The sequence below is a fragment of the Oncorhynchus gorbuscha genome, linkage group LG02, assembly GCF_021184085.1.
Source record: "Oncorhynchus gorbuscha isolate QuinsamMale2020 ecotype Even-year linkage group LG02, OgorEven_v1.0, whole genome shotgun sequence".
In the NCBI taxonomy this organism is placed as follows: Eukaryota; Metazoa; Chordata; class Actinopteri; order Salmoniformes; family Salmonidae; genus Oncorhynchus; species Oncorhynchus gorbuscha.
In genome coordinates, this window is record NC_060174.1 from 44,680,259 (window position 1) to 44,701,979 (window position 21,721).

Sequence of the window (21,721 nt, forward strand, 5' to 3'; positions counted from 1 at the left end):
TAATTTTTATGGTCAGTCATTGCATCCATAACTCATAAATTTAAGAGCGGTTACATTTCTCCAACCCCATCCTTCAGCTGTTTACCATATCAGTGTTTGGGTCAGGCTTTGTTGTTGTTTCAACTGCAGATTGCCCCTTTAAGGTCTGAAAATGTCCCTCCGAAATGCTAATCGCTAATGCTTATTCTGTATGTTGTCTGTCTGCAGGTGAATATGACGGCAGATCTGGAGGGTAGTGACATGCTCGCGGAGAAGGCAGACAGGAGAGAGTTCATCGACTTGTTGACCAAGATGCTGACAATCGACGCGGACAAAAGGATCACCCCCATCGAGACCCTCAATCATCCCTTCATAACCATGACCCACCTCCTCCCCCACAGCACACAGTACGTCTATTCTAGAGAATCCACCCCGTATCTCATGGACATAGTTAGATAGTGAATAGATAACTGGGCAAAAAGTAGCCTAGTAACTGAACTAAATCGAAATGAGGCAGGCTCATACTCACCTCTTCCGCCCTCTCTCTCTCCCCCTCCCCCCCTCTCACTCCAGTGTCAAGTCCTGCTTCCAGAACATGGATATCTGTAAGCGTCGTGTGGGCATGTACGACACGGTCAACCAGAGCAAGACCCCTTTCATCACCCACGTGGCCCCCAACACCTCTACCAACCTCACCATGACCTTCAACAACCAGCTCAACACTGTGCACAGCCAGGTACCTACTGTGCACAGTGTGGATGATTTTACTTCACATACTCCTCACAATTCATACAACCTCAGCTACTGTCGGTGGTGACCAGCACTATCCATAACCAGGACATGTAGCAAGCTAATGCAGTAATGAAGCGTATGCACTACTTCCCGTGTGCAATACACGCTCCAAACAATGTGTCATTAGGACGTCCCCGGGATGTAACGAAATGATCTGTTAAAGTTGTCAGGACATTGTGTCATGGTCCCCTGGGGGTTTCGTCTAGTTCCCTGCTGGTCCCGGGGACGTCCCAGAAGACATTCTTTGAAACGTTCTGTCGTGGCCCCCTGGAGGTTTTGTCTAGTCCCCAGTTTGTCCCTGCAAGATTGACTTTATCAAAACATTAGGAAATGTAGCTGGCGAAATTCTTTCTACGATAAACATTAGAAATTTGATGGCCATGCATTATTTTTGCAAAAAAAGACCTTGTAGCGCTAATTTAATTATGTGTGGCTGCTAGCCAAATAGCGTTACACTTTTCTGATTAAAATGTTTTATTTTGAGTGAAGGAAAACTAGTTTCACGCCGCTGGTCTCTACTGAAGCAAAAAAGAACACGGTTGACTTTCAATAAAAAACGCAGGTGGAATGGTCCTGAGAACGTCCTAATAAGGTCCTCACATGGTCCTCAGTGACGTCCTGGGAGCTTACAGGGAAGTAGACAAAGGTCCCCCAGAGAACTTTCCCTTGGGACTATCACACAGTGTTCTTAGAACGTTGCGTCAAAACCCTTAAGGGACCTAATGGGAATGTCACCTAATAACCGCAGGACGTCCCGTCCCGTTTGTTGGGAAACCATTAGCTGGTTCGTGTGTTTTTTTTAGGCTAACACTTTACACAGCACATTACGCACAATCAGCTCACATCTCTTTATTTGAAGGCAATGCATCGACCATTTACAAGAAAACACTCCCTATAGTAGAACGCTCAAGGAGCATATTAAGGCCAAGACAGCCAAGCTAGGTGTCTGTCTGTGCCTCAGGCTCATTGGGGACTGTCACAAACTGCTGAAGAGATACATGACAAACTTACACTTCCTGCTTGGCTTGCAGTTTAGCGCTTTTCAGGCCTTCAAAATCCCACCAGCGGGCTTCCTCCTCTCCTCCTGTTTCTCTTCCTTTTGCCTTTTGAGCTTCAGCATGTAGGGCTTTGTGGTGTGTATGTGACTCTATACTGCTGACTTTTTGCTTCTGCTGGAATCATGAAATGGCTGCATACTTACATTTTTCAGATTGTGCTGAATTAGATTTGCAGCTCTCGTTTTTTTCTGGCAAACAGTGTTCTTTATCACTAAACATATTGACAGGCACAGAACCCACTCTGTGCAGGTCGAGGTAAAACCTAGACTGCACTGTAATAAATAGCTTAACGCTCATTTTTCTACTTCGCCATCAGAGCAACTTGGTTCTGTGTGGTATGAGCAGCCCTAAGTAAGCGATTTATTTAGCCGGAAAACATTGAAATGTCTTTGAGTTTTTTATTTGCAGGCACTCTCTCTGTGTTGTGTATGATGAATGCCACACTTGCATATTGATTAACTCCTCTCCCCCGGTGCTCATCGAGCTAAAATGTGCCAAATGAAAAATGAATGTGCCGTCTCTGAATTTTCAACCACTCAGGCTTAATGAAAAGACGCTAATTAATCCGGGTGTTGTCGAACAAATAGTATTTGAGTTAAGATCTGAGCGCACTGGGTGTCTTTAAAAACATTTGTTCCTATCAAAGCTATCTTTAAGCCTTACTTAGGCTTCATCGATGATCTCCCCATGTCCAAGGTCGTATTGATTAGGCACCAAACAGAAGAAAACAGACTTAAAACAGGGAGGGACTACCTGAACTTGTCTATTAAGAATCCGCTTTTTTTGTTGTCCGTCGCAAACCGTTTTGTTACGGTATGCCCTAATGAATACGACCCAGGTTTACAGCAGTTCACGCAATTAGCAAGTGCCTGACATCTTTTGAAATATGTCTGCTCAAGGATAAAGATGTGGAGTCAAGATAGTGAAGCCGAGAGACAAAATGTCAGTTTGCCCAGCAACTACTCTGCTCATTATTAGACTTTGGCAACATTTGCATTTTAAGAGCATTGCATAAGACTCGATTCTGTCACTCAGGAATCCAGTTGGCTCTTTCAATGTTGACCCTTCACAGAGATAATTGCGTGTCTTGAGTACTGGGTCCAGGATTATTTGGGTCCGTTGAGACATATTGTTGTGTAGCCAGAGGGAGGACAAAGACACTGGGAGGAGAAAGGATTTGTCTTTTTGTCTCGTCTCTATATCACAGTCTCCACTAACCTGGGTTTTATTCATTAGGCTCACTGTAGCAAAATGTAGCAAAACGTTTTGCAACGGAAAACAAAAACAAGTGCTTCTTATTGGACCAGCTCAGGTAGTCCCTCTTTGTTTCAATCCAGTTTCATCTGTTTGGTGCCTTATGAATATAACCCAGATCAGTGTTTCTGTTTGGTTCATTGAAGCCTCTGAGTGTGTACATGTATGTGGATATTTAGTTGTGTACACAATACATTGAGAGATTCTCCATTGACGTGCATACTTGTGGCAGCTCTAACAGTATGTGTGTATGTACATGTACAGTATGGACAAATAATCCTCTGTGGCTCAATGTATTGTTTATGTACAGTAATTATAGCACTATCAGATACTAGGTTGGTGATGGAAGTGATTTGTCACATTGATTGTCTCTTTCCATCACATACTCTATTTCTCTCTTTCTCTAGGTTCTTTCACTCTTTTCACTGAAATGCAACATGTACAGTACATTAAAGCTGATGGACACAGGCTGAGAAATATCACACTGATATTTATAATATTCAGAGAGATATTACAATGCCCTAATTTTGCCCTCTGTTTGAATGTATCACTAATGTACCATTAAGACATCTAACGCATAATAAATAAATGACAATGATATTTTATGTCGCGATGAGTTATGATAGTATCCCCCCCCAGCAACCCACCAACCTTCAGAACCTTTTGAGCTTACCACCACCACCCAGCATTTCCTCATGGCTTTTTGTTTCCCATCCCATTCTTACTTTAGGCCACCAACCTGGCTCCCTCCACCACCAGTGCCACCCTTTCCCTTGCCAACCCCGAAGTCTCCATACTAAACTACCCATCTGCACTCTACCAGCCGTCCGCAGCCTCCATGGCTGCCGTGGCCCAAAGGAGCATGCCCCTGCAGCCCGGGGCCCCTCAACTCTGTCCTGCCCGGCCTGACCCCTTCCAGCAGGCCCTCATCGTCTGTCCACCAGGCTTCCAAGGTAAGAGATTAAACCAACACAGTGTATGCTGTGTAAAAAGGCCACAGGTCTAGGATCAGCTTCCTCTATCCCTGAGCTTAACCTTAAGCATTGGTCCCATATCAGTGGTTAGGTGTATGTAACGATGGATTGTTTGCCGCCATCTTGGAACAGGTTTACTTTGAAAAAGCATCAGAAAGATAAAAGATCGCAACAAGATTACCTGTATACATAAATGCTGAATGAGTGAATTAAAATAGCATCTATAAGCCTTTATATAGCAAACAGTGCTGGACTTGGGAAGGAGCTCACTGGTGCTGAGTACCGGCTTCTACTGCTTGAGCTCCTATTCGTCTTATAGAATATTAGCTCAAAAGGAAATATAAACAGTACCGGCACCCAAAATGAGTAACGGCACCTATTTCAAACACTGCCTGTCAAAGGCTCAGTCAGTTTCAGTAGACTAGATCAGCACCGGGGAGTTTTGTTTTTCTCCTGAAGAGAGAAGGGCTTATCAAGCTGTGAGCAGGCACTGCACACCACTGGCTGTGTAGATTTTTTGTTCTGTAACTTCCACTGACCCCCCCAAGGCCACGGCAGTCTTCATGTTGAAGAGATATGCTGTGATACATTTATGAGCTAATTAGTCATTTAAAAATGCATTTATCTATGATTGATGCTTTTGAACCACCGCTCTGGTCTAACTTCTGTTTATGAGGTTAATACTGAAAGAAACATTCTTTTTTTGGGGGGAGGGGTTCCTGTGGAACGGCGGATAAGAATTTCCATTTCCTGTTTGCTCCACTCAACCAAGGGTTATATAGATATCATTTATGTTGTCATTACTCACTTAATGTTTTCAAGATGAATCCGTAATTGAGTACAGTATCACTAAAAAACTGTTTTGAAATGAATATTTTTTCTTGAACAATTTTGCCATCATTGTTGTTGTTGTTGACCTCATCTATGTTGTTGTGTGTCCTCAGGGCTGCAGGCTTCCCCGTCCAAGCACACAGGCTACTCTGTGCGGATGGAGAATGCCGTTCCTATAGTGACGCAGGCCCCCGGCGCTCAGCCGCTGCAGATCCAGACAGGCCTGTTGACACAGGTAGGGAGTAGTGACGTGGCCGTCGTCGTGGTGATCAGGGGGCCCACATATAGTCCCTTAATTGCATCTCAGGAACTCATAATGATAGCTCATCTTTGTTCCCCTGCGGTGCACAATACACTGAACCTATTCTATTTACTGGGAGACATGAATGTCTCCCTAAACACACATATGGCTAAAAGGGTCTTTTGTATGCTTTTGTTGATGAAAGCTACTTTGGAAATGTCAGGCTGTACCTCTGTGTCCTTTACCTACATCAGTGTAACAGGCTAGCCTTTGATCAAGGCAGGGAGTAAGTCTGTGTGTTCTTGTGATCCTTCTGCCCCTGCTGGTAGCTGCTTTGCCTGAGTGAGTTAAACCCTGTTTCTAGTGTCCTCCCACCCACCCTTTCTCCTGGAGGAAGAGGCTGCCATGGTTTGATGAACAAGAGGGAGAATTTGTTTATTCGCGTTCAAAGTTCTCACTAAAATCCTTGTGGAGCTGTAGTAGGTTTACCAGCTAATGTACAGTCATTTGAAAGAACATACATACCCATGCATTATTCCTACAATAGACTATAAAGTCGTAAAGTGGAGCAGTAGGCCACCTCCCACTCTGGTTTCTGGAAATTTCCATAAGCGCTTTAAAGTCCTAGGAGTAAGAAGGGTTCCCTTATCTCTTGTTAATCATGCAGTAGCCAACTAGCGAGGCTCTCTGTGCTGTGTAGAAGACTAATCTGTCAGATTCCAAATGATGATTAGCTTTAGGGCTGCTTCCATGTCAGGCACTCTGGAATTATAGGCCTCAGAAGAGAGGGACAGATTAGGAAACGCTTGAGGGTTTTGAGGGGTTCGCTCAACTCCAAAAGGCTTCAAAGGTCACCCTATACCCTATAGCATTAACTTCATTTATAGCATTCATTCAGAAAGACTGCCTCAAAAGAAGCTTTCATACAATATTTCTACAGTATATTCAATTCTACAGTACAAAGCATTCCGTTTGTACAGATAAGTAGCACATCCAATACGTGGAAGTACTGGATCTAAATCCCTCATTGCCTTTGCTCTGGGAGGTCTCTAGTGGGTGTGGGTGGGTTTAGCCTTCAGGCCTTTCTGCAGCCACAGCCCACCCTCGGCCCAGGTCGGGCTCAATCTCTCTGGGTGTCTGTAGAGCAGAGCTGAGGCTAGGTGGTGGAGCTGTGAAGGAGGGCCCCCACGCAGGCAGCCAGGCAGGACCTTTATCTGGATCAGGAATGCAGAAAATTTGGAAACAATTGGGGAGTGAGAGCCAGGGCTTTCAGGGCCCTGAGGTGACAAAGGGTTTTTTCCTCGGGGAGAAGAGGTTGTTGTTGGGAGGCGGGGAACTAGCTAGCACCGCTGCTACTGGGGCGATGGGCCTGGGAAGAAAAGAAAAGGGCCTCTTAACCGGGTTAGGGGCAGACAGGCCGATTACACAACACAGACGCCCGGCAAGAGAGGAATGCATACTGCCAGGAATGGAGTGAGCAGGATGGATGAAGAGATAGAGGGGTGGAGAGAAGGCGATGGAAGTATTAGTGGCTCTTAATGGGTTCTGGCATGTTGATAAAAGGACTTGAGATGTGAATTTAACCATGGGATATGTAAAGGGGGTCTGCAAGTGGCTTAGGTTGTCTCCATTGGCTGTGCCTGTGTCCTTTATCCAACCACAGCCCGGTCATGTTTTATTGACCTAAAGATGCCTCTCTCCCCCTTCACCCATGGACTGTTTTTGTTTGAAGTTAATCATCTCTCCCAACGTACCTCAGACAAAACAATTCCACTCCCACAAGCTAGCGGTCGTACGCTGTTCAACCTCACAATCATTTTTTAACAGTAGAGTTGAACAGTTACATTGTGCCAAGAAATGCGGACGCCACTCAAAGAACAGACCTGGAGATGTATATGCTTGGCACTCCGTATGAGCCCGGCCCAGATGTAGGCTGAAGTATTGAGTGCTTTGTCCTCTGTGCTGTGCTGTGTGCTGCAACACGTACCGATGCTGCCAAGGTAAATAGAATGTGCAAATGCTAATAAAGGAACAATTCATTAGAACCCCACATTAAAGTGCTAATCAATAGAGCTGCATTAAACTATTAGGGCTGCAGACACACACACACACACATACTCGACTCGTGGCATATTATGCCTGGAAACTCTCTGCGTAATACAAAAGCAGGTCCTTTCACAGCAACAATGTGGATTTAATTAAAAGCGGAACTGATTTGGATAATGCCAAACACTTCAGCACACACACAGGAACCAGGAGGGGAGAGGCAACACATCTTTATCAAACATCCAAAGTCCTATCTATGCTCTGTTGATGTGTGCTGTCTGCAAGGCCAGAGAATTCAACTGGTTTTGTTTAAACAGCCTGACGCTGGCCAGTTGTTCTGCTTGTATCTGCAAACCTATTGGCTGTTTTGTGTTTTTACAGGGAGTCCTTATCTTTTGTTACACTTTAGCGCATTCAATTATTTTCTCTTGTTTTCCCTGTTGCTTTAATCTCTGGAATTAAAACAATGGGAGATATAACAACACATTTGTTTAGGATGTGTTCATCCTACCTAAGACTGATTATAAACTGAGTGTTTAAACTTGGTGGACAAAACTGCTCTAATTACGTTGGTAACCAGTTTATAATAGCAATAAGGCACCTCGGGGTTTGTGATATATGGCCAATATACCACAGCTAAGGGCTGTGTCCAGGCACTCCACGTTGCGGTGTGCATAAAAACAGCCTTTAGCCATGGTATATTGGCCATATACCACACCCCCTCTGGCCTTATTGCTTAAGTATACCTCACATGGTTGAAGCGCAGGGTTAATTAGAGATATGATAGAATACAATATAGAATGGAAATAGTGTTCTATTTCATTCTGAGGCTGTCCAGAATTCTTCTTGTTCTCTTCCTTCCTGTAACGGTTTTCTAGGTGTGGTGAAGGAGAGTCGGACCAAACTGCAGCGTGTAGATTGCAATCCATGTTTAATAAACAACGAAGTAAACACGAATCAATACAAAAAAAGAAATGTAATGAAAACCGAAACAGCCTAAACTGGTGCAAACTAACACTAGACAGTTACAAGGACACTAAGGACAATCACCCACGACAAACTCAAAGAATATGGCTGCCTAAATATGGTTCCCAATCAGAGACAACGATAAACACCTGCCACTGATTGAGAACCACTCCAGACAGCCATAGACTTTGCTAGATCACCCCACTAGCTACAATCCCAATATATACACACCAAAACCCCAAGACAAAACACACCACAATACAAAAACCCCATGCCACACCCTGGCCTGACCCAAACATGAAGATAAACACAAAATACTTTGACCAGGGCTTGACACTTCCTATCTCCCCTGTCTTCCCCATCTCTCCCCCTAGCAGGCCTGGCCCAGTGGCACCCAGCAGATACTCCTACCCCCGGCCTGGCAGCAGCTTACCCACACCTCGGTCCAGCACGCCACCGTCATCCCAGACTCCATGATGGCCTCACAGCCCCTGGCTAACTGGAGGTAAAGAACATGCCTCCTCTTTATGTTGCACACTGTAAGTGGTATACTTTTTGTCAATCCAGTGTCTTATAAGCACATGTGGGCTGGGCATCTGAAAAGATGCAAGACACTACCATAACAAATCAATTGATCAAAACCTATAAGACCAGAATAGTCATGAAACATTAGACTTGGTCTCACATACCAACAGTATAAGCCTGGCATATCTGTAAGTGAGGCCAAATGACAAAGGTAGAGCAGTTTCATTGTAGCCTGCAATCCAATTTTATATCCTCCATTTCACCATTATGAGACAGAGCGTATCGCTTTGGATTCCAGGCTAGTTTCATTGACCAACTGTGTATTAAAGCCTGGTCAACAGCGACAGTTCGGATGTTTACAAAGTGCAGAGAGGATCAGCACAGCAGTGTCCTGATTGACAGAGGAGCATGGCCTTGTGACAGGCACTCAGAGGGCTGCTATGAATCACAGTCTATAAGTGAACAGCGAGGCTTTTATAAGAGCACATTTACCTCAGGGAGATGAGATGTATGCACATAAAAGGACATCATCCCAGGCATGGCATGTCACATGGATCACATGTTAGATGGATGGTGCCTGCAGGAAGATAAGCAGGATGCAGGTATATGAGTGTGTTTGTGTGTGTGTGTAATTTAGCAGTGCCATCTAAGGACAGGGTGTTGGCCAGACACGTCTCTCTCTACCCCCCCCCCCTCTCTACCCCCCCCCCTCTCTCTTTCTCTAATATATATTCTCTCTTTCTCTCTCTTTCTCTCTTTCTCTCTCCCCCTCTCTCTATCCCTCTCTCCCCCTCTCTCTCTCTCCCTCTCTCCCCAATCTCTCCCTTTCCCACCCTCTCACCCCCTCTCTCTCCCCCTCTCTCTCTCCCCCTCTCCCTCTCCCTTTCCCTCACTCTCGCTCTCTCTCCCCCCTCTCTCTCCCTTTCCCCCTCTCTCACTTTCTCTCTCCTCTCTCTCTCTTTCTCTCTTCCTCTCTCTCTCTCTCTCTCTCTCTCTCTCTCTCTCTCTCTCTCTCTCTCTCTCTCTCTCTCTCTCTCTCTCTCTCTCTCTCTCGCCACCCACAGCTCCATTATCCTCACAAAGATGATTGTGAAAGTGTCACACGTCTCTGTAGCGCTATCCCTCTATAGCTTCTGGTGTCAGCTCCGCATGCTCTCCCCTCTTCCGCTCTCTTTTCTCCCCTCTGTCTCATGCGGTGACTGCTGCCACCCACAGGCTCCTCTGGGAAATACACATGCTTTGTTTAAACTCTAGTCCCTCAAATGAAGCAGTATGTGCGTATGTGCTGTTATAGATATGTGCTTAGAGATTAAAATCGGCAAGTTCTCCATGACAGTGTTTAAACTTAAACACATACACATAAAACACAGGTTCAGAGTAGTGATGAGACATATGTTGTGTTTCAGGAATTCTCACCAGCACAGTGGCCATTACAATCCCATCATGCAACAGCCGGCGCTGCTGACTGGCCACGTCACCCTACCATCCAACCAGAACCAGCCTCTCAATGTGGGCGTGGCCCATGTGATGAGGCAACCGTTGACCAATAACAACAACTCTTCTTCCAAAAAGACCAAGCAGCATCAGATGACTGCCAGGTAAGAACAACTAGGACCTCCTACACAACTAGGACCTCCTACACAACTAGGATCTCCTACACAACTAGGATCTCCTACACAACTAGGATCTCCTACACAACTAGGACCTCCAACACAACTAGGACCTCCAACACAACTAGGACCTCCAACACAACTAGGACCTCCAACACAACTAGGACCTCCAACACAACTAGGACCTCCAACACAACTAGGATCTCCAACACAACTAGGATCTCCTACACAACTAGGATCTCCTACACAACTCGTTTTCTCAACTAGGATCTCCTACACAACTAGGACCTCCTACACAACTAGGATCTCCTACACAACTAGGACCTCCAACACAACTAGGACCTCCAACACAACTAGGACCTCCAACACAACTAGGACCTCCAACACAACTAGGATCTCCAACACAACTAGGATCTCCTACACAACTAGGATCTCTACACAACTCGTTTTCTCAACTAGGATCTCCTACACAACTAGGACCTCCTACACAACTAGGATCTCCTACACAACTAGGACCTCCAACACAACTAGGACCTCCAACACAACTAGGACCTCCAACACAACTAGGACCTCCAACACAACTAGGACCTCCAACACAACTAGGACCTCCTACACAACTAGGACCTCCTACACAACTAGGATCTCCTACACAACTAGGATCTCCTACACAACTCGTTTTCTCAACTAGGATCTCCTACACAACTAGTATCTCCTACACAACTAGGATCTCTTACACAACTAGGATCTCTTACACAACTAGGATCTCCTACACAACTAGGACCGCCTACACAACTAGGATCTCCTACACAACTCGTTTTCTCAACTAGGATCTCCTACACAACTAGGACCTCCTACACAACTAGGATCTCCTACACATCTAGGATCTCTTACACAACTAGGATCTCCAACACAACTAGGATCTCCTACACAACTCGTTTTCTCAACTAGGACCTCCTACACAACTAGGATCTTCTACACAACTAGGATCTCTAACACAACTAGGATCTCCTACACAACTCGTTTTCTCAACTAGGGTCTCTTTAGGTCTGAACACAAAACAGTCAGTGACTGGCCATCACCCGCAGTTGACCGGTGCTGCTGACTTTCAACCATCAACCAATCAGAACACAAGGACGCTTTCCCCACGCGAAGACGAAACTGAAACTTAAGAAATTATAATATTCTGCTGACCCTTACCTGGCCAGTGTCTCAAGTATTGTTATTATGTCCATACACAGGACCTTTTACATGTGTAAGAAGTATGTAGTATGTAGTAGTTGTTAACCTAATAATGGTTCATCCTTCTCTCCTCTCTCTCCTGGCAGGAACGTGTCTGCATACGAGGTGTCCTCCTCCCAGGCGGTACTGTCCCCACAGCGCTCCAAACGGGTGAAGGAAAACACCCCTCCACGCTGTGCTGTGCTCCAGAACCACGCCCCCTCCTCCAGTTCTGGCTGTGGACCCCCACAGGGTTGCGGAGGGTGGGGAGTGGGTGAAGCAGAGCAGGCTTCCAGCACCACCCAGGACCACCACCAGCACCACAACAGGCCGCGTCAGACCATCATCATCCCTGATACACCCAGCCCCGCTGTCAGTATAATCACCATCAGCAGTGACACAGACGAGGAGGATGATCACAAGCAGAGCAACACCAACCATACCAGGTACAAGTCAGCTATTTTGGGTCAGACATTACACATGTGCAGAGATCTGGGAGCCAGGGTTTAATACAAAACAGGAGGCCATGTTTAGTGTCATTACTGACAGAGTTGGGTTTGATTTCGTTTCAGTTCCAGACAATTCCACCCGGCACAGCCAGAAGTTGACTGGCCACCCATCAGAGCCTGGTTCCTCTCTAGGTTTCTTCCTAGGTTCTGGTCTTTCTAGAGAGTTTTTCCAAGCCACCGTGCTTCTACATCTGCGTTTCTCGCTATTTGTGGATTCTGTTTTAGCACTTTGTGACATCTGCTGATGTAAAAAGGGCTTTATAAATATGTTTGATTGATTGAATTCTGTAATAAGATTGGACGTGATTGGCATAAGGGCATTTATCAGTGAATTGATCTGAATTCACAAGTTATTATGGTATCGACACAAACATTGGTCAGTAGGTTAGTAGGCTGATGAGTACTATATGTAGCATTAAATAGAGTGCATCCTCCTCCTTGCAGCTTGTCCAAGCATAGGAAGAACGTCATCAGCTGTGTGACGGTACACGACTCCCCCGACTCGGACCTGTCCAGTAACAACAGTCCCTATGCCGTAGAGTCCAGGCTGGCCAACAACAACGGCTACCATGACTCCAAGACCACCTTGCTGGACAACTACAGCAACGGCAACAACCCCCGCACCATCATCATCCCCCCTCTGAAGAGCCAGTCCAGCGAGGTGCTGAGCGAGTGTGAGCGCCTGATGCCAGGTATCTACACAGATATCTACACAGGTACCTACACAGATCCGCACACCCATGTAGACAAGGAGGGATGGTCGATACTCATCTAGAGTATAGGAAATACTATATACTGTACTATATACTATATACTGTAGAGATTTTATTTTTTTATTTGAGTTGAATATGGTCATTATTATCATTGTCGGTACTCCAGTTTACCCATTCACTAAGTCCCGCCCCATTGGTTACTGTTGCTACCTTGGTCAACAATTGGGTGTTTTGTGTTTGTATACTGTACTTGTATTATTTTCTTGACCTGGATTGACCTCTTTACCTTGTCCCATTTACACACTTCAGATGCAATGAATCATCAGAATTCGGCGTATAAGTTCAAAACCTCCAACGGCGTGGGCATGATGTCTGGCAACAACCACCTTTCGGGGGGTATGGCTTACCGACAGCAGCGCTCGGGGCCACACCCCTTCCAGCAGCAGCAGCCTCTCAATCTCAGCCAGGTATGGAGAGAGAGCCAAGTAAGAACCCATCCAAATGACCTTGTATCATTTACCGTGAAGGAAAGTTTGTCTCTGACAGACTAGAATTTGGATTGCACTGACTCCATCCTTGTGTCTCTCCCTCTCAAGGCCCAGCAGCACATGGTAGCTGAGAGGAACGGAGGCCACCGGCGCCAGCAGGCTTACATCACCCCGACCATCGCAGCCCAGGCCCCCTACTCCTTCCAGCACCACAACAGCCCCTCTCACACTGCCAACGTGCACACCCACCTGGCTGCCACCCACCTGTCTGCCACCCACCTGTCTGCCACCCACCTGCCCGGCCAGCCTCACCTCTACACCTACACCGCCGCACCCGTCGCCCTGGGCTCCACGGGCACCGTGGCCCACCTGGTGGCAACTCAGGGCTCGGCCCGCCACACGGTCCAACACGCCACATACCACACACCGGGCATCGTCCACCAGGTGCCTGTCAGCATGGGGCACGGTGTGCTGCCCTCGCCCACCCTCCACCACAGCCAGTACCAGGCCCAGTTTACCCACCAGACGTACATCAGCGCCTCGCCTGCCTCCACTGTCTACACTGGATACCCACTGAGCCCCACCAAGGTGAACCAGTACCCTTACCTCTAGAGCCAAGCCAACACACTGGAGACCCAGAACCCCCCCCAACCCCAACCCCAACCCCAACCCCAGCACTACTGATGCTGCTCACCCCATTTCCTTCCTCCCTATCCCTACTCCACGGACAGAGAGATAGAGAGACATGCATTCTTTATGAAACTGTCACGTTTAACTTGAAGATATAACGACAGAGAGGAAAAGGGAAATACACAGCCCCTCTAAGGGTAAGGAGGTGTGCATTTTTTTCTCCAAAAGGGCCAGTTTTGCTTTGTTTTCTCTCTTGGTTTTATTTTATTTTTCTCATTCTTTTAAAGCAAGGTCTTCGTGACAGGCGTTTGAGAGAGATGGAGGGTTTCTGTTCTTCTAACACGGCTTTTTGTTTTGTCTTCTCCTCTTGAATTGGGGGTCCCTCTCTGGATGTTGGAATTCCCACTGTGAGAATTCCCATGAGGATTTGGGAATGAAGGTGAAATACGGAAACCTGCTGCTCTTCAAAGAATTTTAAAAAATAACGATGGCCTTGAACTGTCTTAAACATTTCCAAATCATTCAAGGTGTGGGAGAGAGAACGAAGCAACCTCCTTCTCCAACAGACAACCGGAGTCAGGAATCTTCTGGAAATATAACCAACGAAAGACAAAAAAAACATTAAATGTATTTATAGCTATTTTCCCTTCGATTTTTCGTTCTCACCTTTTTGAGGAGACTTATGTTATAGGTATAGGAGTCTTAGCCGGGCCCTGTTTTTAGAATGTAGCAGTCTGCACCCAGATTCTTTTATCAAGAGCTTTTTCTGATACCAATAGAATTTATTTGTTTCTCTTTTTTCCAATGTGATTGCACAAAGTGGTTATAATAACATAGGCATGTACAACGTGATTATCTGTGTGTGCGTGTGCTACTGTCAGCCATGTGTGTGTAGTCCACCTCCTCTTGCACCTTTGTGCTATAATTCTCTGAATCCTCCGCAGTCTTAGGTTTGACCATTGTTCCCTTGTAGTGCCTTACAGATATAACGACACAGTTTATGTCGCTGGAACCTTGAGAACCAACAGACTAGCTGGAACTGGTTCCTTGGTTTGACATGTTATTGTCGGGGCAGTTTTTGATTTCTCTTCCAGGTGTAGGCTTAGCCCCTAGCTCTGTTTCCTATCCTTATGACAGTATACTACAGAGGTCAGAGGTCAGAGTTCATATTTGCCTGACCTTTGGCTTTTTTGTTAAGTGTGCATGAGTTTAACTTGCTTAGGGTACTGAACCAAAGTTGTTAGATCAATCCTCGTCACGTTGTGTGCTGGGTATTAATGTTAATATGTGTACAGTACTAGCCTTTCTCACCGTGATATCCATACATACGATGGCTTAGGTTTGAGATGTCTTACTTTGTTTTTACATCACACGAGGAATTGGTTCAGAGGAATGATAGAACAGAGAAGTATTAGCACAAGGATCCATTTTGGGGCAATGGAAAATGCAGAAATACAAGAATGTGAATGTCAAAAACATGTATGTGATGAGTTCAACACAGGGCGAGGGTGACAGAGTCCAGGGTTCGACAACAGAATAGCAAAGGCCCGATGGGAAGTTGTGGTTGCTATGGCTGAGATCCCGAGAAGGCCAGTGAGAGAGAGTCTGGTTGGTTGCATTGGGGAAGCAGAGTATTGAGGGCTGGTGAGAGGGGTTGCTGGGTAGGAGTCAGACCTGGACTCAAATAATATTTCAAATCTTACAAATACTTTGAACATTTGTTTTAGCCTGCCTGGATTGCCAGATGGGCTATGTTTGCAGTTTAGCAAGTATTACTTCCATTGCGCCAGGCAAACTCAGGCAAGCCCAGCTAAAGTGTTTGAAATGATTTCTAATAGTATTTAAACCCAGATCTGAGTAAGTGAAGGGCTACTAGAAAGATTTGGGTTGGTATGGGTAGGAACTGAGGATGGCAGAGTGGTAGTGTGGCATTCCTCATGTTAATTGGACTAAAAGAATTAGCATGTTGGCACTGAGCAGGTTGGTAGGAACAGTGGGTAGGAGTTACATTGGCTACATGGATGCACACCTAACTATGATACAAGTTGTTGTGTTGTTGTTGTCTTGCAAAGATAAATGGAAGTGATTTAGTCTTTTCTGCTCTGAGGGTTGTGTAGCACCTCTCAGCAGAGAGCGAGAGCCTGGAACGGAACAGAAATGCTACAGTGTACACCTGGAAGGTCTTCCTATGAAATGGGCTTCATTTGTTAACACTATCTCTGTTTTGTCTTTGGAATGTGTTCACAGACACCTCACCACCAGAAAGGGATACCAGATATGTAGTAAGAGAACTGATTGGCCTATTGCTTCTATGTGTTTGCTACTCAATTTAACATCCGTTTCATTTTGTCTTAGCCAATGATATATGAATAATCTCTCTGTTATATGTTATACTGTCCTCATTAAGTGGGCACATCAGAACTGCTTGTGGTTTTAGGAAGAGCCTTCCCCCTTATCCCTTCATATCATGCCATAGTACTTGCATTTGAAGTGATTGTTTTATTTTTATGTTACCATTGAACTTTTGAAATGGCTGTAGGTACAGTATATATTGTGTTATTTTACAGATAGTTGCAATCGAGTGTTTTGATGATTTGTTATTAGGCTCATTTCTACTTTGATTTGTAACTGGGAGTTGCTGTACGTTGATGTTAAGTATTCCTAGGAGGGTGTGTGTACCTGTGTAACGTGTTCAGGCACCGTTGACAATAATAAGGTTGTGAAGTTGATGATGATCCATTGGGGCCCTTATAGGTACTGTAGGTCATTTAGGCTTGAGTGGGTCAGACCCAGGTTTGCTCCTCAAACCAAACCTAAAACAACAGCATCTTGGTACTTCACCAATATGCCACCGCGCTCCCTCCAACCGGCTCCACCATGCAAGCCTTGGGGTCCTGGCAGTCAAAGATGTGGTGTAGAGATACCGTGTAGAGATACCGTGTAGAGATACCGTGTAGAGATACCGTGTAGAGATACCGTGTAGAGATACCGTGCCGTAGGTATACATTGCTGGTTGCATCATTTTCTTTCTGTTCTGTGTCGTACCTTTGTTTGTACATTTTTGTTCCGTTCCATAAGGCCTGTGGGCCTAAGCACACACATAAGAGAGATGCTTTTCCACGCGAGAGTTTGGCGCCTCCATAAAGGGGTAGACTACTGAAACATTCCACTGCAGAGAGAATCCGGCATCCATACTGCACACCCAACAGCCCCTATAGCTCTCTGTTCACTTGTCATTTGGGGACGTTTCTTTTTTTCCCACCAAAGAAATTCGACACGTTGATGATGTACAGTACAAACACAAACAATGCCCAATGTGGTCTGGCAATAGCGTCTGCATTAAAGGTACATGTTTAGACCAGAAGTTATTGCCAGACCACATTGGGGATTGTTTGTGTTTGTGCTGTACATCATCAACGTGTCAAATTTCTTTGGTGGGAAAAACAAAAGTCCACAAATGACAAGTGAGATGTGCGCACATATAGTACTGTAGAAATACATACAGTATGTGCACAACACACACATATGAGTGATTAGAGTTGCCACAATATCTGCTTTTGGTTGAGCTATTTTGAATTAGTTTACTGTCAATTGCAGTCCACCATTCTCAAACATCTATGATTTGAAATATGTATTATTTGATATCTGTCACTTGTTTCCCCCTAAATGTAAAAATGGAATTCTTCGAATTGTTTTATATAAGTGTTTTTTTTACGTTGTTAAAGTTGTATTTTAGCTTTATTAATGTTGTAAGCAAATGAATTTTTTTTTAAACAAAAACATGTTATAAGTTAGTGTGCCATGGAATGACCTATAGAGTGAAATGAATAAAAAAATATATATCAATAATACCTTTAAAATAATGGTCACGAGCACAACATGAATGTAATATGTGACCTGCTTCATCTGAAATGAAGCTGAAATTAGCTAGCTACATAGCCGTCTTTGTATCAAAGATAATTGTGTAGTCTAGAGCGATTTTCTAGGTTCGCTAGCCATCTATTGTCGTTCTTTTAACGCAACGTAACGTAAACAACACTGCTAGCTAGCCTGCTAGCCCCCGAATAGCAACACTGCAGAAACTATTACACTCAACGGAATGACTTGATTAGTGTAGTGTCAACAACGCACCCACTGCCAGCTGGCCTACTTCAGCAGTACTGTATCATTTTAATCATTTTAGTCAATAAGATTCTTGCTACGTAGCTTAACTTTCTGAACATTCGAGACGTGTAGTCCACTTGTCATTCCAATCTCCTTTGCATTAGCGTAGCCTCTTCTGTAGCCTGTCAACTATGTGTCTGTTTATCCCTGTTCTCTCCTCTCTGCACAGACCATACAAACGCTCCTCACCGCGTGGCCGCGGCCACCCTACTCTGGTGGTCCCAGCGCGCACGACCCACGTGGAGTTCCAGGTCTCCGGTAGCCTCTGGAACTGCCAATCTGCGGTCAACAAGGCAGAGTTCATCTCAGCCTATGCCTCCCTCCAGTCCCTCGACTTCTTGGCACTGACGGAAACATGGATCACCACAGACAACACTGCTACTCCTACTGCTCTCTCTTCGTCCGCCCACGTGTTCTCGCACACCCCGAGAGCATCTGGTCAGCGGGGTGGTGGCACCGGGATCCTCATCTCTCCCAAGTGGTCATTCTCTCTTTCTCCCCTTACCCATCTGTCTATCGCCTCCTTTGAATTCCATGCTGTCACAGTTACTAGCCCTTTCAAGCTTAACATCCTTATCATTTATCGCCCTCCAGGTTCCCTCGGAGAGTTCATCAATGAGCTTGATGCCTTGATAAGCTCCTTTCCTGAGGACGGCTCACCTCTCACAGTTCTGGGCGACTTTAACCTCCCCACGTCTACCTTTGACTCTTTCCTCTCTGCCTCCTTCTTTCCACTCCTCTCCTCTTTTGACCTCACCCTCTCACCTTCCCCCCTACTCACAAGGCAGGCAATACGCTCGACCTCATCTTTACTAGATGCTGTTCTTCCACTAACCTCACTGCAACTCCCCTCCAAGTCTCCGACCACTGCCTTGTATCCTTTTCCCTCTCGCTCTCATCCAACACCTCCCACACTGCCCCTACTCGGATGGTATCGCGCCGTCCCAACCTTCGCTCTCTCTCCCCCGCTACTCTCTCCTCTTCCATCCTATCATCTCTTCCCTCCGCTCAAACCTTCTCCCACCTATCTCCTGATTCTGCCTCCTCAACCCTCCTCTCCTCCCTCTCTGCATCCCTTGACTCTCTATGTCCCCTATCCTCCAGGCCGGCTCGGTCCTCCCCTCCCGCTCCGTGGCTCGATGACTCATTGCGAGCTCACAGAACAGGGCTCCGGGCAGCCGAGCGGAAATGGAGGAAAACTCGCCTCCCTGCGGACCTGGCATCCTTTCACTCCCTCCTCTCTACATTTTCCTCCTCTGTCTCTGCTGCTAAAGCCACTTTCTACCACGCTAAATTCCAAGCATCTGCCTCTAACCCTAGGAAGCTCTTTGCCACCTTCTCCTCCCTCCTGAATCCTCCGCCCCCCCTCCTCCCTCTCTGCAGATGACTTCGTCAACCATTTTGAAAAGAAGGTCGACGACATCCGATCCTCGTTTGCTAAGTCAAACGACACCGCTGGTTCTGCTCACACTGCCCTACCCTGTGCTCTGACCTCTTTCTCCCCTCTCTCTCCAGATGAAATCTCGCGTCTTGTGACGGCCGGCCGCCCAACAACCTGCCCGCTTGACCCTATCCCCTCCTCTCTTCTCCAGACCATTTCCGGAGACCTTCTCCCTTACCTCACCTCGCTCATCAACTCATCCCTGACCGTTGGCTACGTCCCTTCCGTCTTCAAGAGAGCGAGAGTTGCACCCCTTCTGAAAAAACCTACACTCGATCCCTCCGATGTCAACAATTACAGACCAGTATCCCTTCTTTCTTTTCTCTCCAAAACTCTTGAACGTGCCGTCCTTGGCCAGCTCTCCCGCTATCTCTCTCTGAATGACCTTCTTGATCCAAATCAGTCAGGTTTCAAGACTAGTCATTCAACTGAGACTGCTCTCCTCTGTATCACGGAGGCGCTCCGCACTGCTAAAGCTAACTCTCTCTCCTCTGCTCTCATCCTTCTAGATCTATCGGCTGCCTTCGATACTGTGAACCATCAGATCCTCCTCTCCACCCTCTCCGAGTTGGGCATCTCCGGCGCGGCCCACGCTTGGATTGCGTCCTACCTGACAGGTCGCTCCTACCAGGTGGCGTGGCGAGAATCTGTCTCCTCACCACGCGCTCTCACCACTGGTGTCCCCCAGGGCTCTGTTCTTGGCCCTCTCCTATTCTCGCTATACACCAAGTCACTTGGCTCTGTCATAACCTCACATGGTCTCTCTTATCATTGCTATGCAGACGACACACAATTAATCTTCTCCTTTCCCCCTTCTGATGACCAGGTGGCGAATCGCATCTCTGCATGTCTGGCAGACATATCAGTGTGGATGACGGATCACCACCTCAAGCTGAACCTCGGCAAGACGGAGCTGCTCTTCCTCCCGGGGAAGGACTGCCCGTTCCATGATCTCGCCATCACGGTCGACAACTCCATTGTGTCCTCCTCCCAGAGCGCCAAGAACCTTGGCGTGATCCTGGACAACACCCTGTCGTTCTCAACTAACATCAAGGCGGTGGCCCGTTCCTGTAGGTTCATGCTCTACAACATCCGCAGAGTACGACCCTGCCTCACACAGGAAGCGGCGCAGGTCCTAATCCAGGCACTTGTCATCTCCCGTCTGGATTACTGCAACTCGCTGTTGGCTGGGCTCCCTGCCTGTGCCATTAAACCCCTTCAACTCATCCAGAACGCCGCAGCCCGTCTGGTGTTCAACCTTCCCAAGTTCTCTCACGTCACCCCGCTCCTCCGTTCTCTCCACTGGCTTCCAGTTGAAGCTCGCATCCGCTACAAGACCATGGTGCTTGCCTACGGAGCTGTGAGGGGAACGGCACCTCAGTACCTCCAGGCTCTGATCAGGCCCTACACCCAAACAAGGGCACTGCGTTCATCCACCTCTGGCCTGCTCGCCTCCCTACCACTGAGGAAGTACAGCTCCCGCTCAGCCCAGTCAAAACTGTTCGCTGCCCTGGCCCCCCAATGGTGGAACAAACTCCCTCACGACGCCAGGACAGCGGAGTCAATCACCACCTTCCGGAGACACCTGAAACCCCACCTCTTTAAGGAATACCTAGGATAGGTTAAGTAATCCCTCTCACCCCACCCCCCCTAAGTTTTAGATGCACTATTGTTAAGTGACTGTCCCACTGGATGTCATAAGGTGAATGCACCAATTTGTAAGTCGCTCTGGATAAGAGCGTCTGCTAAATGACTTAAATGTAAATGTAAATGTAAATGAAATGCTTTAAATATTTCTGCTTGAGTGACCATTAGTTAAAGTAAAGATTTGATTTCTACATTATTTGTTGCCATGCAAGATGCAATAAGTCTGTGATTCCAGCAAAAACAACTTGAGTTAGCATAAATTCATTTGAAAAAGTCAACATTTTTATTCCGATATGGGGTTTTCAAATATGATATATTCGATTTCATTCTATTTTTTTTTCTCCATGTATAATCTAAATTTAGCAAATTACGAGAAGCCCTTTGAATCTTACGCTCAATTTTCTTTCAACGTACTTGCTATATTTTGAATGAGAACATGTATTTAAATGTGTAAAATATGTTAGTATCGTACTACTTTGTTTAACATGCGTTATGTGTTTTTATTAATGAAAATATTAATCAGAAATGCGAGCATCAACATAGATCCAGTGACCTTACAATTACCAAAATGTGCTTCTTTAGAGTGTCAAGAAATTATTGTGGTAATGAAGTTGCTTTACTTTGAAACATTGTCT

At 46.1% G+C, this 21,721-nt stretch overlaps 1 protein-coding gene across 10 annotated transcripts in view; it reads left to right on the forward strand.

Moving 5' to 3' along the window:
• Positions 1 to 17,076, forward strand: part of LOC124002775 (homeodomain-interacting protein kinase 2-like) — a 98,665-nt gene extending 81,589 nt beyond the window's left edge. For 2 of the 10 annotated variants that reach the window (XM_046310505.1, XM_046310521.1), the window contains exons 6-15: positions 208 to 386; positions 553 to 715; positions 3,814 to 4,036; positions 5,002 to 5,123; positions 8,516 to 8,646; positions 10,073 to 10,264; positions 11,602 to 11,940; positions 12,448 to 12,719; positions 13,026 to 13,201; positions 13,313 to 17,076. In XM_046310505.1, coding sequence (XP_046166461.1) covers positions 208 to 386; positions 553 to 715; positions 3,814 to 4,036; positions 5,002 to 5,123; positions 8,516 to 8,646; positions 10,073 to 10,264; positions 11,602 to 11,940; positions 12,448 to 12,719; positions 13,026 to 13,201; positions 13,313 to 13,816 — 2,301 coding nt within the window. In that variant the 3' untranslated portion in view covers positions 13,817 to 17,076. The remainder of the gene's footprint in view (positions 1 to 207; positions 387 to 552; positions 716 to 3,813; positions 4,037 to 5,001; positions 5,124 to 8,515; positions 8,647 to 10,072; positions 10,265 to 11,601; positions 11,941 to 12,447; positions 12,720 to 13,025; positions 13,202 to 13,312) is intronic. The other 8 variants (XM_046310544.1, XM_046310551.1, XM_046310560.1 and 5 more) reach the window with 6 other exon arrangements.
• Positions 17,077 to 21,721: the final 4,645 nt, after the last annotated feature.